The 13,547-nt window shown below is 40.5% G+C and overlaps 1 protein-coding gene across 7 annotated transcripts in view; it reads left to right on the top strand.

The window, feature by feature from the left end:
• The window catches only part of DNTT (DNA nucleotidylexotransferase), a 412,449-nt gene that overhangs the window by 318,095 nt on the left and 80,807 nt on the right, over positions 1-13,547 (top strand). For 6 of the 7 annotated variants that reach the window (XM_056529815.1, XM_056529818.1, XM_056529819.1 and 3 more), the window contains one exon: positions 1,616-1,885. The exons of the other annotated variant lie outside the window; for it this stretch is intronic. In XM_056529815.1, coding sequence (XP_056385790.1) covers positions 1,616-1,885 — 270 coding nt within the window. The remainder of the gene's footprint in view (positions 1-1,615; positions 1,886-13,547) is intronic. 7 annotated transcript variants of the gene reach the window in all.

The following is a 13,547-nucleotide window of genomic DNA, read 5'->3' as shown; positions in this document are numbered from 1 at the left end:
CCCTACCTTCAATCTGTCATCTCTTCCTTCTTTACCTTTCTTTCATTCTTTTCTTTCCTTCCTAACTCTCTCTGTCCTTCCCTTTATTGCTTCCTTCTACCCTTCCTTTCTTTCCTCCTGTTCCTTCCATTCCTTTGTTCCTTCCTTCCCGTTCTCCTTCCCTCCTTAGCTTTCTTCCATTCCTCCCTTACTTGCTTCCTTCCTTCCTTCTTTCCTTCCTTTTTTTATTTCCTTCCTTTTTTCCTTTCCTCCATTTCTTACTTTCCTCCCTTTCTCATTCCCTTCCTTCTTTCCTTCCTTCCTTCCATCATTCCTACTTTCCTTTCTTGCTTTCTTACTTTCATTTTTCCCTTCCTCCTTTACTTACTGACATCTATCCTTTCTTTCTGTTCCTTCCTCCCTTCTTTCCTTCTTTTTTCTTTATTTCTTTACTTCCTTCCTTCCTTCCTTCCTTCCTTCCTCTCTTCCCCTTTGCTTCTTTCATCCTTTATTCCTTTCTACCTGTTCCTCCTATTCCTTCTTTCCTTCCTTCCTTCCTTCCTTCCTTTCCCCCATTTCTTCCTTTCTTCCTAAAGAGTTGATTTTGAGACATTACAAATAAGTTTACAAGAAAATGTCACTTCTAAACAAAATTGTTAACAGAATTGAAAACTTAAAGGGAATGTATCATCAGAAAATTACCTATTGTTTAAAGTTTTTTGGTAAACATATTTCTGAGAATTTTTGGTGATGTTTATTCAAAATTTAGAATGTACAAATTATATTATAAAATAATCCTGAAATCTTGCAATTTTCAGTCTGGCTATTAGACCTAAAACTATATGAAGACTTCAAGTTCAGTCAGTGAGGCTACTGGAAAGAGATCAGTACAGCATTACTGTGAAAGGTGACAACAGTAGATAGCGAAGACAATGAGAGCTTAGGCTCCCCCTTCCCTGTAGAATGACGTCTGCACAGGCCACAGAGGTCACAGAGCAGGCTTAGAAGCCTGTGCCATTCAAAAAATAGGGTGTGGAGATATTCATTGTGTCTATGTCCATGGAGCTTGCTGTAAAGTATATCTCTAAATGCTGTTAAAAATGCTCAGGCAAGATCCCATAATAATGTACTAAGTACAATTAGATAATATGAATAACATATTTTAGTATCTGGCTCTAATCAGTAAAAAAAAAAACTAGGTGACACATTCCCTTTAAAATCTTATAATATACTAACTACTGCATATAATAATGTACTATAGTATTTTACTGACTTTACTCTTATGTACTTGATTTATTTTCTAATAAGCTAATTTCTGAGTTTTGCTGTTGTTCTGTTGCCAGGTAGCAGTGCCTCGTAACATTTATGATTACACTGGGTGCCGAGTTGTTAGGTCACATATCTGATAGCAGAGTGTGTTCTGCACTGTGTTCTTTTTTCTATGGTCAAGCAGTAGAATTTTTACCAGCTATGTATAATAATTGAGCAAATAATACGAAATAAGTCTGAATAAGTAGAAAAACTGAGCAAAGTAGAAGTGGAATTTCACTGTAGGTTTCACCTGCTCCTTGTTCTCGCCTCTAGCAGTATGCTGCCAAAGAATATATGTAATTCTGTGAATTAATTTCTTTCCAAGGGTCGCCTTCTTTTTCTTGATATAATTGAATCAACATTTGATAGAACGAAACGCCCCAGCAGGAGCGTGGATGCCCTCGATCACTATCAGAAAAGCTTTTTAATACTAAAACTTTTGAAAGAAGAAGTTAAGGTGGAAAAAACGAGAGACGAGGACTGGACTAGGCCTGAGGATACTGAACCTAGAGACTGGAAGGCTGTGCGGGTGGACTTAGTAGTAACCCCGCATGAACAATACCCCTTTGCACTTCTTGGATGGACAGGCTCTCCGGTAAGCTATAATGCTGTGTCACATTGCTATAGACTGGGCAGCATCAAATTGGGGCAATATATGCAGCTAGATTGTAAGATTGATCTGTAACTTAACCTTCACATTTTATACTGTATGAAGGTAAAGGTCAAGGTGATCCCAATTTTTGCATACACTTACCTATCCGGGCTCCTGCATTGTTCCTCTGCTACTCACTGCTCATTTCTGCACTGCGGTATTAACCCCTTAATGACAATGGACGTAAATGTACGTCATGGTGACGTGGTGCTTAACGCACCATGACGTACATTTACGCGCCACCATGATAGCGAGCACCGGAGCTATCAGCAGTCAGGGACCCACCGGTAATGGCGGACATCCTCGATCATGCGGATGTCCGCCATTAACCCCTCAGATGCCGTGATCAATACAGATCACGGCATCTGCGGCAGTGCGGTACTTTGAATGGATAATTGGATCGCCCGCAGCGCTGCCGCGGCAATCCGATCATCCAGCATGGCAGCTGGAGGTCCCCTCACCTGGCTCCGGCCATCTCTCAGGGTCTTCTGCTCTGGTCTGAGATCGAGCAGAGCAGAAGATCACCGATAATACTGATCAGTGCTATGTCCTATACATAGCACTGAACAGTATTAGCAATCAAATGATTGCTATGAATAGTCCCCTATGGGGACATAAAAAGTGTAAAAGAAAAAAAACTTTAAAATAAAAAAGTAAATAAATTAGAAAAATCACTTCCCCCAATAAAAAAGTAAAATGTCCGTTTTCCCATTTTACCCCCAAAAAGTGTGAAAAAAATAATTAGATTGTTAATTATCCCATACAGTTAATGGCGTAAATGTAAAAAAATTAAAAAAAAGTCCAAAATTGCTGCTTTTTTGTCACATTTTATTCCCCAAAAAAATAATAAAAAATGTATAAAAAGTAAAACCTAAGCAAAAGTGGTACTGATAAAAACTACAGATCATGGCGTAAAAAATTAGCCCTCATATCACCCCATATACGAAAAAAATTAGAAAGTTATAGGTGGTCAAAACAGGGCAATTTCAAACATACAAATTTTGTTAAAATTTTAATCGTATTGACCCACAGAATAAATAAAACATGTCATTTTTACCGGACAGTGTACAGCGTGAAAACAAAACCTTCCAAAATTTGCTAAATTGAGGTTTTCTTTTCAATTTTCCCACATAAATAATTTTTATTTGGTTGCGCCGTACATTTTATGGTAAAATAAGTGATCTAATTACAAAGTACAATTGGTGACACAAAAAACAAGACCTCATATGGGTCTGTGGATGGAAATATAAGAGAGTTATGATTTTTAGAAGGCGAGGAGGAAAAACGAAAATGCCATGTTTACTCTGTAAAGATGAGTACCACCTGAGTAGACTAGAAATTCTGGTCCAGTGCGGTTTCTAACCGCTCTGTTAAGTGTGAACTGTGATGAATCATGTAGTGCTGGAGGTATATCCTTTCACAAGTGTCAATCAGGATTCTGACTCGCTGTCCAATGTGTTTGCAGAACACGCTACCTAAAGCAGGCCTTTGGCTTTGGACTTTTTGGACTGTATACTTGGTAACCCTCCTTCTGCCAATTGTAAATATTTATGATCTCCAGGCTTTGACCTATCGTGGACTACTGTGTTAGTTAGCTATCCTCCATCTTGACTCTTGGCAAGTGCTGACTGCTCAGTCCCAGGTACTACTCTGTTCTTCAGGTATCCAACCACGGTACATATGACAAATCATAACATTCTCCTGTTCATCCGGTGTTGACTTCTGGCTTGGCTTGCTCTGTTTTTTTTTAAACCATAATGTGCTGACTGTATCATGATCTGTGGAAGATAGAGAGAAGGTGAAAGCTGAGGGACAACACAAATCAGCATGATATGTTTGCTCTCAATGGTTTTTTACTACCACTAGGTGCACAGAGGTTTACCACAATTCAGAAAATCGTAGTATGGAATATGTACACAACAATGATACATGCGCAGACCTGAACAGCAGGAAGACACATAAGACACCCCCATAAGCACTCCGTAAGACACACCCATAAGCACTCCATAAGGCACCCCCATGAGTACTCCATGAGACACACGCATAAGCACTTTAGAAGACACACCCATAAGCACTCCATAAGGCACCCCCATGAGCACTCCATGAGACACACCCATAAGCACTTTAGAAGACCCACCTATAAGCATGTGCTTCCATACAGTGCCTCTGTAAATGGCATGTGATGGAGCATACCGCAATTTTGTGGAAATTGTGGTATGCTCAATGTCTCTGTGTGTATAGCAGTATGGACCCATGAAAGTGTATAAGTGCTATATTTGGCATATTTGTGACAAATGTTCCAAATATAGCTATGGACAGTAAAGTCTTGTCCCGTTCTGTGTCCTTTCAGATCTTCAACTGACTCCATCTTGTCATCACTGGGTCCTGACAGATCCCATTGACTTGAAGGATCTGGTAGTTTACTGGAGAAAAAATAGTGCATGCATGACGGATTTGCCGACGGAGCTCCTTTTTAGGGGAGCCCGATGACAATGTAAACCTAGCCTTAGATGGATAGCCAATATTAAAAAGTTAAACTTCCCATGGGCTATGTCTGGTATAATAGTTCAGTCCCATTCATTGCAGTGAGGGAAAGAGGCAGTACCAGATAGGACCTATGAATAGATATGGCGCTGTTTATGGAAAAAAATTACTACTTTCATTCTAATAATAGACAACTAGTTTAACATATCCATATTATGCATTTAACATTATATGTTATTATTATTATCATTATTATACGTATCAGAACACATCAAAAAGTAAACAAAAGTGTAGACTACATATTCAGTACGTAGATACCAATAGGAACCAGTTCTCTTTATCTGCTTGTACCTACTTACTCTAGGGTGATGACATTTTAGGGAAAAAAAATCCCATATTCTTCATAAAAAAATTCTTTAAAAAGTATTTTATATACTTTTGTTTGCATTCAGATTTTTCGTTTTATTTCTAGAATATCATAGTGTAAAGTTAAGCGGTTAGAGAAAAAGTCATTTACATGAAAAATTGCCTGCGTAGAAGAAATACATCTTCATTTATGATGCATCTTTGTCTAATGTTATTACAAGGAATTCTTTAGAACACACAATTCTAAGGAGATCAGTATATCCCCCATTCTATTACCATCAAGAAATTCTGATTAAATTGTAGGTTCTTGCAGGAGGAAATGGAATGTGCCTCTGGAGCTCTGTCTTACACAATGTTATTATCATTTGCTACATAAAACTAAATTTGTGCACGTGTAAAGAGTGGCACACTCCCCTAAACAGATGCAGAAGCGTGCAGCCTGTAATAAGCCAAATATACTCCGTAATTAGAGGGGAGCAGACAGGCAGAACTAACATTAGCCAGGAAAAGTGATATTATATGTGAGCGCTGGACAAAGTATGGATCGCATTTTCTGCAATCAATTTCCATAGTTATTTACATCAAAATACGGATAACTGCTGTTTGTTTAGGGCAGGCGGGGGAGGGAAGGAACTAATGGAATATTTAGTGTTCTTTCAGCGCCTTTTGCTTTTATTTCAATGTCCTTTCCATGTAGGGTAGCCTCAATGTATTCTACTTCATCTCTCCATCCTGCAGATACTTTACACTCTGCAGTATATACTGAGCCAGATTTACTAACGCTGTGTAAATCTAATATGGTAAACCAAGAAAAGACTGTCTAAAAATGAGACAATCTTTATTACAGGGGCACGTGTCTTTTGTAAATTTAGACATCTTTAGGCCAGATTCACACATTCTACAGTTATTCCGCATTGAAATGATTGCCATGCCTTAAGACAATGTGTGCACTGACAGCTACTTATTCATAGATCTATCTATCTATCTATCTACAAAAAAAGCATGAAAATGGTCCTATGGTAGGACAGAAACATTGCTGTGATGAGAGCCAATAAACGCACACATTCTTTATTACTTTGAGGATTGCTGTGCATGGACTTTGATAAGTAGTTCTGCATTCTATCTATCCATCTATCTATCTCATATCGATCTATCTATCTCATATCTATCTATCTATCTATCTCATATCTATCTATCTATCTCATATCTATCTATCTATTTACACATCCAATGTAGTAAGCCGCGGCACTCAGTAAATAAGGTGCAAATAAAGTGATTTATTCCATGCTAATACAAAGCGATGTTTCAGTTGCCATGCAGCCTTTATGAAGCATCATAGTAGTGACAGACAAAGGTATATATATAGGTGTACAGGTGATTAAAATGTTAAAAGTATGCAATCAAATCATTAAGGCATACAGGTATAAAAGTGCAAAAACATAACAAGATAAAGGGTAAATCTACCACTGTAATATAGACAGAACAGTGATAAGTGCAGATTAATAAGATCAGTGTCGGTCAAAGGCTGCTGAACATTATAAAAATTACAAAATAGTACAACAATCTTGATTACAAAACAGGTGAATAAACGCAAAGTAATTACAAAATAATTAGATAGGCGGGACATGATGGCTGCACTCACCCTCAATACCGTAAAAGGAAAACGCCATAGTGTGCTGTATACATCCTGGAGCGTGTCAGTGGCAGAAGGCGCCAGATCACATGACACCCTCTGTCAACGCACCTCATCTTCAGTGTTAGGGTAAACAACCTACGTTGTTAAGGAGAGAGTCAAGCATCCAGTTGCTTCCGGAGCGGGCTGGTCACGTGAACATCACATGATCCCACCTAGCTCCGTTCGCATCTGTATTAACTTCCTCTCCTGCGCAGATCGTACAATTAGAAGAGATTCCATATTGAGAAAGGGCAAAGGCAGCCATGGAACCGTCGCCCTCAGCAACCCTTAAACATGAGTGAGAAAAAGATTTTAGAAAAAGAGTAAAGTATAAACAAGAGATGAAAATCAAAAGTCTGTAAATTAATGAAATAACGAAAATAAATAAAAGAAAAGATACAAAATAAAAATAAAAATAAAAATAAAAAATAAAAATCAAAAAACAAAATTAAAAATAAAGAAAATAAATAAAATAAAGTCAAAAATTATTATAGGTAAACCAAACTAATAAAAATGAGTAACTAAAGATTAAATCCTGTGAATAATTCAAATAATACATCATAGGTGTAATGCACAGAACCTGGTTTCACACATCTGAGCCATCACATATAGGCACGTATCTCCCTCTCACCTCCAGGTCTTCTCTTACCCCCGCACTGTGATACTACACGTGTGCTGACAGGGATTCCTCCAGTACCCACAGGCATATTATATGTCTTGCGGGGTTCGGAGTGAGTTTTTATATTTATTTTTATTTATTTCCGTTATTTCATTAATTTACAGACTTTTGATTTTCATCTCTTGTTTATACTTTACTCTTTTTCTAAAATCTTTTTCTCACTCATGTTTAAGGGTTGCTGAGGGCAAGGGCTGAGGGTTCCATGGCTGTCTTTGCCCTTTCTCAATATGGAATCTCTTCTAATTGTACGATCTGCGCAGGAGAGGAAGTTAATAGAGATGCGAACGTAGCGAGGCGGGATCATGTGATGTTCACGTGACCAGCCCGCTCCGGAAGCAACTGGATGCTTGACTCTCTCCTTAACAACGTAGGTTGTTTACCCTAACACCGGAGATGACGTGCGTTGACAGAGGGTGTCATGTGATCTGGCGCCTTCTGCCACCAACACGCTACACGCTCCAGGATGTATACAGCACACAATGGCGTTTTCCTTTTATGGTATTGAGGGTGAGTACTGCCATCATGTCCCGCCTATCTAATTATTTTGTAATTATTTTGCGTTTATTCACCTTTTTTGTAATCAAGATTGTTGTACTATTTTGCAATTTTTATAATGTTCAGCAGCCTTTGACCGGCACTGATCTTATTAATCTGCACTTATCACTGTTCTGTCTATATTACAGTGGTAGATTTATGTTTTTGCACTTTTATACCTGTATGCCTTAATGATTTGATTGCATACTCTTAACATTTTAATCACCTGTACACCTATATATACCTTTGTCTGTCACTACTATGATGCTTCATAAAGGCTGCATGGCAACTGAAACGTCGCTTTGTATTAGCATGGAATAAATCACTTTATTTGCACCTTATTTACTGAGTGCCGCGGCTTACTACATTGGATGTGTGAATTGCCTTGACCGGGCTCCCTTGCTGCTGGCACCCCCCTGACTTACATGGTGTTGATGCTGCTCCTTTGGATTTTTTGGAATATCTATCTATTTATCTATCTATCCATCTCTCTTATCTATCTATCTCATATCTATCTGTCTATCTATCTAATATCTATCTATACATCTCTCTTATCTATCTATTTCATATCTATCTATATATCCATCTATATCTTATCTATCTATCTATCTATCTATCTATCTCATATCTATCTATCCACCTATCTCTTAGCTATCTATCTATCCACCTATACATCTATCTATCACATATATATATATATATATATATATATATATATATATATATAAACATATATATATATATATATATATATATATATATATATATATATGAAAAATCACTTGCAGCACTCCAATTGGTGAAACAAGGGTGAATAGCTTTATTCCATCATGTGAACAGGATGCAACGTTTCGGTTGCCCTTGAAACCTTTTTCAAGCATGCTTCACCTGCTAACACCTTCTCACCATTTAGTATGCAGTGCTGCTCTCCCTCTCTTTCGTTTATCTATATATCTTTTATCTATCTATTATCTATCTATCTACAGTATCTATCTGACTCTTATCTATCTACCATATATACTCGAGTATAAGCTGAGTTTTTCAGCCCGATTTTTCGTGCTGAAAACTCCCTCCTCGGCTTATACTCGAGTGAACAAAAGCAAACAGTTAAAAAGCTTCTGGCATAGCTGTGAGGGGATGGGCCAGGCCATCCATCTTTGGCCATCTATGCTGCAGGGACCGTCCGGTGGGGAGGGTTAGTCGTTCCGGGCTGTCCGGAGGCCCTATTCTCCGCTCTGGGCCGACCCCGAACTAGTGACGCTCATGCGCAGGGATGCCCCGGACGTCACGGACGTCTGCTGTACATGGACGTCCCTGCGCGTTGTCGGCAATTCAACGTCACTAGTCTGTGGCCGGCCCGGAGAGGAGAAGAGGGCCTCCCGGTGAAGATGGATGGCCTGGACCAGCTCACCCTTCCTTCCCACCAAGAAAGCAACAACTGGGGAGGTGAGCAGAAAACAAAAGGAGGGTCTGGATGATGATGAAGGGATTGACAGGTGGTGATGATGAAGAGGGGGGGGGATGATGACGAGACCTATACAACATTACTCCTGCCATTCCAGACGCTACGCTCAGAGATTCGGCCATACACCGATTTCTACACTCTTTACACTTACCTGCTCTTTCTGCTGAAGAGGGTAGGGCGTTACTAGTACCATGTCTAAGTGAGGAACTGAATAAGGTCCTCTCCTCCTTCCCAATGGGGAAAAGCCCCGGCCCGGATGGACTCAGCATGACCTATTACAAAACATTCAAGGCTGCACTACTCCCGAAGCTCACTGACTGGTGCAATGCACTGTTACAAGGAAGTGCGCTCCAACCCCAGGTGCTAGAAGCCCACATTACCATCCTTCCGAAAGAGGGGAAAGACCACACGCTGTGCTCCAATTTCAGGCCTATTTAGCTTCTTAACTTAGATGTTAAAATCTGGGCCAAGATGTTGGCGCTGCGGTTGGCACGTTTCCTCCCACACCTGATCAACCCAGACCAAACAGGTTTTGTGCAAGGTAGGGAGGGTAAACATAATGCTCTTCGTGTAATGCATGCCATACACTACACGTCATGCACAAAGACACCGCTAGTCCTTCTCGGCACAGACGCCGAGAAGGCTTTCAATAGGGTATCATGGGATTATCTCCGCTGCACCCTCATCAAAATGGTTATACCTGAACTGTTTGTCACTGCAATATTGTCCCTATATTCCAACCCCAGTGCCAGAATAAGAATTAACGGAACCCTCTCCCCCCCCTTTCAAATTAGAAATGGCACTCGCCAGGGATGCCCCCTTTCCCCATCCTTGTACATTATTGTCATGGAAACCTTAATGCAGGCTATTAGACAAAATCCCAAAGTTACTGGACTGACTGTAGGTGCCACACTCATACCACAGCAGCTTTTGCGGATGACTTATTAATCCTGCTCACCAACCCCGCAACAGCTCTGCCGTAGCTACAGGATCTGATAGACGAGTATGGAACTTTGTCCAATTTTAAGGTCAATTACACGAAATCAGAAATTCTAAATGTGTCACAGCCCTCAGAGATGGCAGCGGACCTTAAATCCAGGTCGCCCTTCACTTGGCCGGTTGGTAGCATTAAATATCTAGGCATTGCCTTGCCAGCCTCACTGGGTGACTTGTTTTCCCTCAACTTTCTCCCATTGCTCCAAAGGATAAAAAAACAATTGGAATCCTATCAACTGCCCTATTTATCCTGGATGGGTAGGAAACATTTACTTCAAATATATATTATGCCCTCTGTTTTATATTTTCACTGCATGATACCGATTAACCTAGCTCCGCCATTGGAAAAAACTTTTCACGTCCTTTTTGTGGTCGGGGAAAAAACCCTGCTTGCCGTATGGGCTACTAGTTAGGAAGAGACAACAAGGGGGAATGGGAATCCCAGATGTAGAGCAATGGCACAAAGTTATACACCTTCAGAGATGGACTGAAATCCTGTCTTCTTCTAGCCTTTTACAGGGTAACTCACTAGAACTAGTTCGGCTGGCCTCTATGACGGGCGACCTGGACAGAGCTCTGTGGATCCCATCTGGACCTCTTCTTTCAAAAATTACCATCCCCTTTTACATGGCACACTTACACTTAAAAAAGCGTATAACAGAAGGACTCCGACACATAAATCCCTCAGACGCATGCTGTCTCCCGGGCTCCCTAGCTCCCTTCTTCCCTACGTACTCCATCCTGACGCCTCAGAATCAGACTCGACTTGGACCTTGCTCAAAGACATCCCCCTTAAAGACTTGTGTGTTGGTGGCCAGCCTCCGACCCAGGATCACTTAGAGTCACTGGTACCCAGTGTTTCCTTTAATTTCCTGCAGTCACATATGGTCAGAAGGACATGCACATCACTGCTGAGGGTGTATGGTGTGGGCGATGACCTGTCGGAGGCCCCCCCCCCCCTCTGCAATTGACCCCTATTCCAGGTGCCCTGACATCACACTAGCCATTTAGGTCGTCTCATCACCCCCTCCCTGCACTTTCCCCACATTCCATGTTCCCTCTAATCCTCCCCCTTCACTACCCCAAGCACCTTCTCCCCCCCCCCCTCTCTATGCCATCCTCCCCCTCCTCTTTCTTGAATTTGTTTGTCTGATTTCCTAGAGCTTCCCCCCCTCTCCCCTCTTCTTTCTCACTCCCTCTCCTCTCTTAGATGCCAATTCTTTACTCCGATTGGCTCTTGTTACTCTGTCTACCCAATTTTTACTCCTACTCTGACTCTCAACCCACTTCCCTACTTCTTCCTCTCTCTCATCTACAATCCCCAAGTGCTACCCAACCACGTTTCTCTTTTCTGACTCTCTCCTGCTACTCCCTTTTCCGCTTCTTGCTGATATCCTACGAGACAAAAGTAGGATATCAGCAACCTCCACTGGCCCTCTATTTGGACCGCTCTTGGATCCCTTCAGTCGAGGCCACCTGTGCTTATGTTCGTACCTGTGTTTATATGGATTCTCTGACATTTGCCCCTCCCCCAATTAGTATTGCTATGTTTTCTTGCACCCTGCGAGATTTTGTTATGTTGTACTGTTTCTTGCTCTATTGGAAAATTCTAAATAAAGAATTAATTAAAAAAAAAAGCGACTTTTCAGCGACAAGTCGCATCGGCTGAAAGTCCGAAATGTCAGACCATACTGGAGCAGGTTTAAATACAGTCTAAAGCATAGATCACGGAGTCCGTGCGCAGAATTTATCAAGAGCCTTGCGCCTTTTGATAAATTAGGCGCACAATAAACTGGCCTAACGCTTTGTAGCTTGGTCTATATAGATGCGGGACATAGACAACTTTGATAAATAGCCCCCAAAATCTCTCATATTTTAGGAACAAGAGGGTGTATGAAGAAAATTTAAAAAGGTGTGTGATCAGAGCACCCAACAATATTTAAAGATAATGGGGGAGATTTATCAAAACCTGTGCTGAGGAAAGGTTGACCAGTGGCCCTTAGCAACCAATCAGATGGCTTCTTTCATTTTTCCGAGGCTTTGTTAAATGAAAGAAGCCATCTGATTGGTTGCTATGGGCAACTGCACTATTTTTCCTCTGCACGGGTTTTGATCAATATCCCCCAATGGCCCTTTTTAAGTTTTCCCTCTGGTTATACCATAAGAATCTCCTAAGCATCTTCTTGTATTTCCTTGCTATAGAAAATCAATTTTTGCAGATAGAAGCCTAAACGTCCTTCCATATCCTCATCCCCATCATCACAAACTTCATAATTACTTTCATTAAGGAAGTAAAATTTTCCCTTAGCTAACATGAATCCATTGTCTTGAAGTTATTTCGCTGCCTCTGCGACACACCATCCATCATTAGCATCTACTTGTTCTCCGCGGACTGCCTACAGGAACCAGCAGTCCTCTGCCTCTGATACCAAGAGGTTAGAATATTCTGCTAATTAATTTAATTGTAAACAGAGTTTTCACCTTGGAAAAGAAGGCTTCAGTGTCTTCAAGTTTTGTTCTTTTTTCTTCTTATTATTTTTGTAAAATTTTAAGCATCAAAAGTAGAGAAATACATTAGAGCCCTGTGTTATTGTCATCAACCCGGGAAATCAATTTGTTGTTAAATTTAAGTGCTTACTGAGTATTGTGCAAACTGAGCTTGTGTTTTATTTACTGTGTGTGTTTGCACCTTTGTGGACATATGAGGACAAATACTTTATGGGTATGATGTGAAATCTACGTTACTACATCAAATTGGAATTTTCTTTTCCTCTTTAGCAACTAAAAGGGTTTTCTGGGGCTTTTTAATTGATGACCTATCCCCAATGCCTGATCTGTTGGGTGCCAACACCCAAGCTCCTCTGCAAAGTCACAGTGCCCAGATGTACACAGTAAATTGGGCCAGAAGGATTGATTATGTTTGTTTTGTAGAGGCTACCCCGAGTTACTGCAGCTCAGCTCTCATTCCCTTCTATGGGAGCTGAGCTGCAGTAGCCCAGCACATGCACTATACAAGGAACATAGCTGAGGTCTGGCTCAGTTCACAATATGCATCTGGGCACTGTGGCTCTGCTGAACAGCGATCAGTGGGGGTGCCAGATATCACCACCCCAGCAATCAGATATTGATAGTCCATCAACAATAAAATCTCATAAAAGGCCTTTAACTAGATATCCGTTTATAGTTAATAAGCATCATCAACTTCTGTTATCTTCAATAACATGGTACGAAGGAAGGGATACATGTATAGAAAAAAATTGCCAATGCAAAACCATTTCCAAGGATTTTTTTTTACTCTCCGTCATTAATTCAGTTTTCCGTTCTGGACATATTAACAGAAAATAACATTAGTAACAAATTCCATATACAGTGGTCCCTCAATTTACAATATTAATCGGTTTCAGGA

This window comes from Hyla sarda, chromosome 7, assembly GCF_029499605.1.
Source record: "Hyla sarda isolate aHylSar1 chromosome 7, aHylSar1.hap1, whole genome shotgun sequence".
In the NCBI taxonomy this organism is placed as follows: Eukaryota; Metazoa; Chordata; class Amphibia; order Anura; family Hylidae; genus Hyla; species Hyla sarda.
This window is presented reverse-complemented; position numbering and strand designations above follow the sequence as displayed.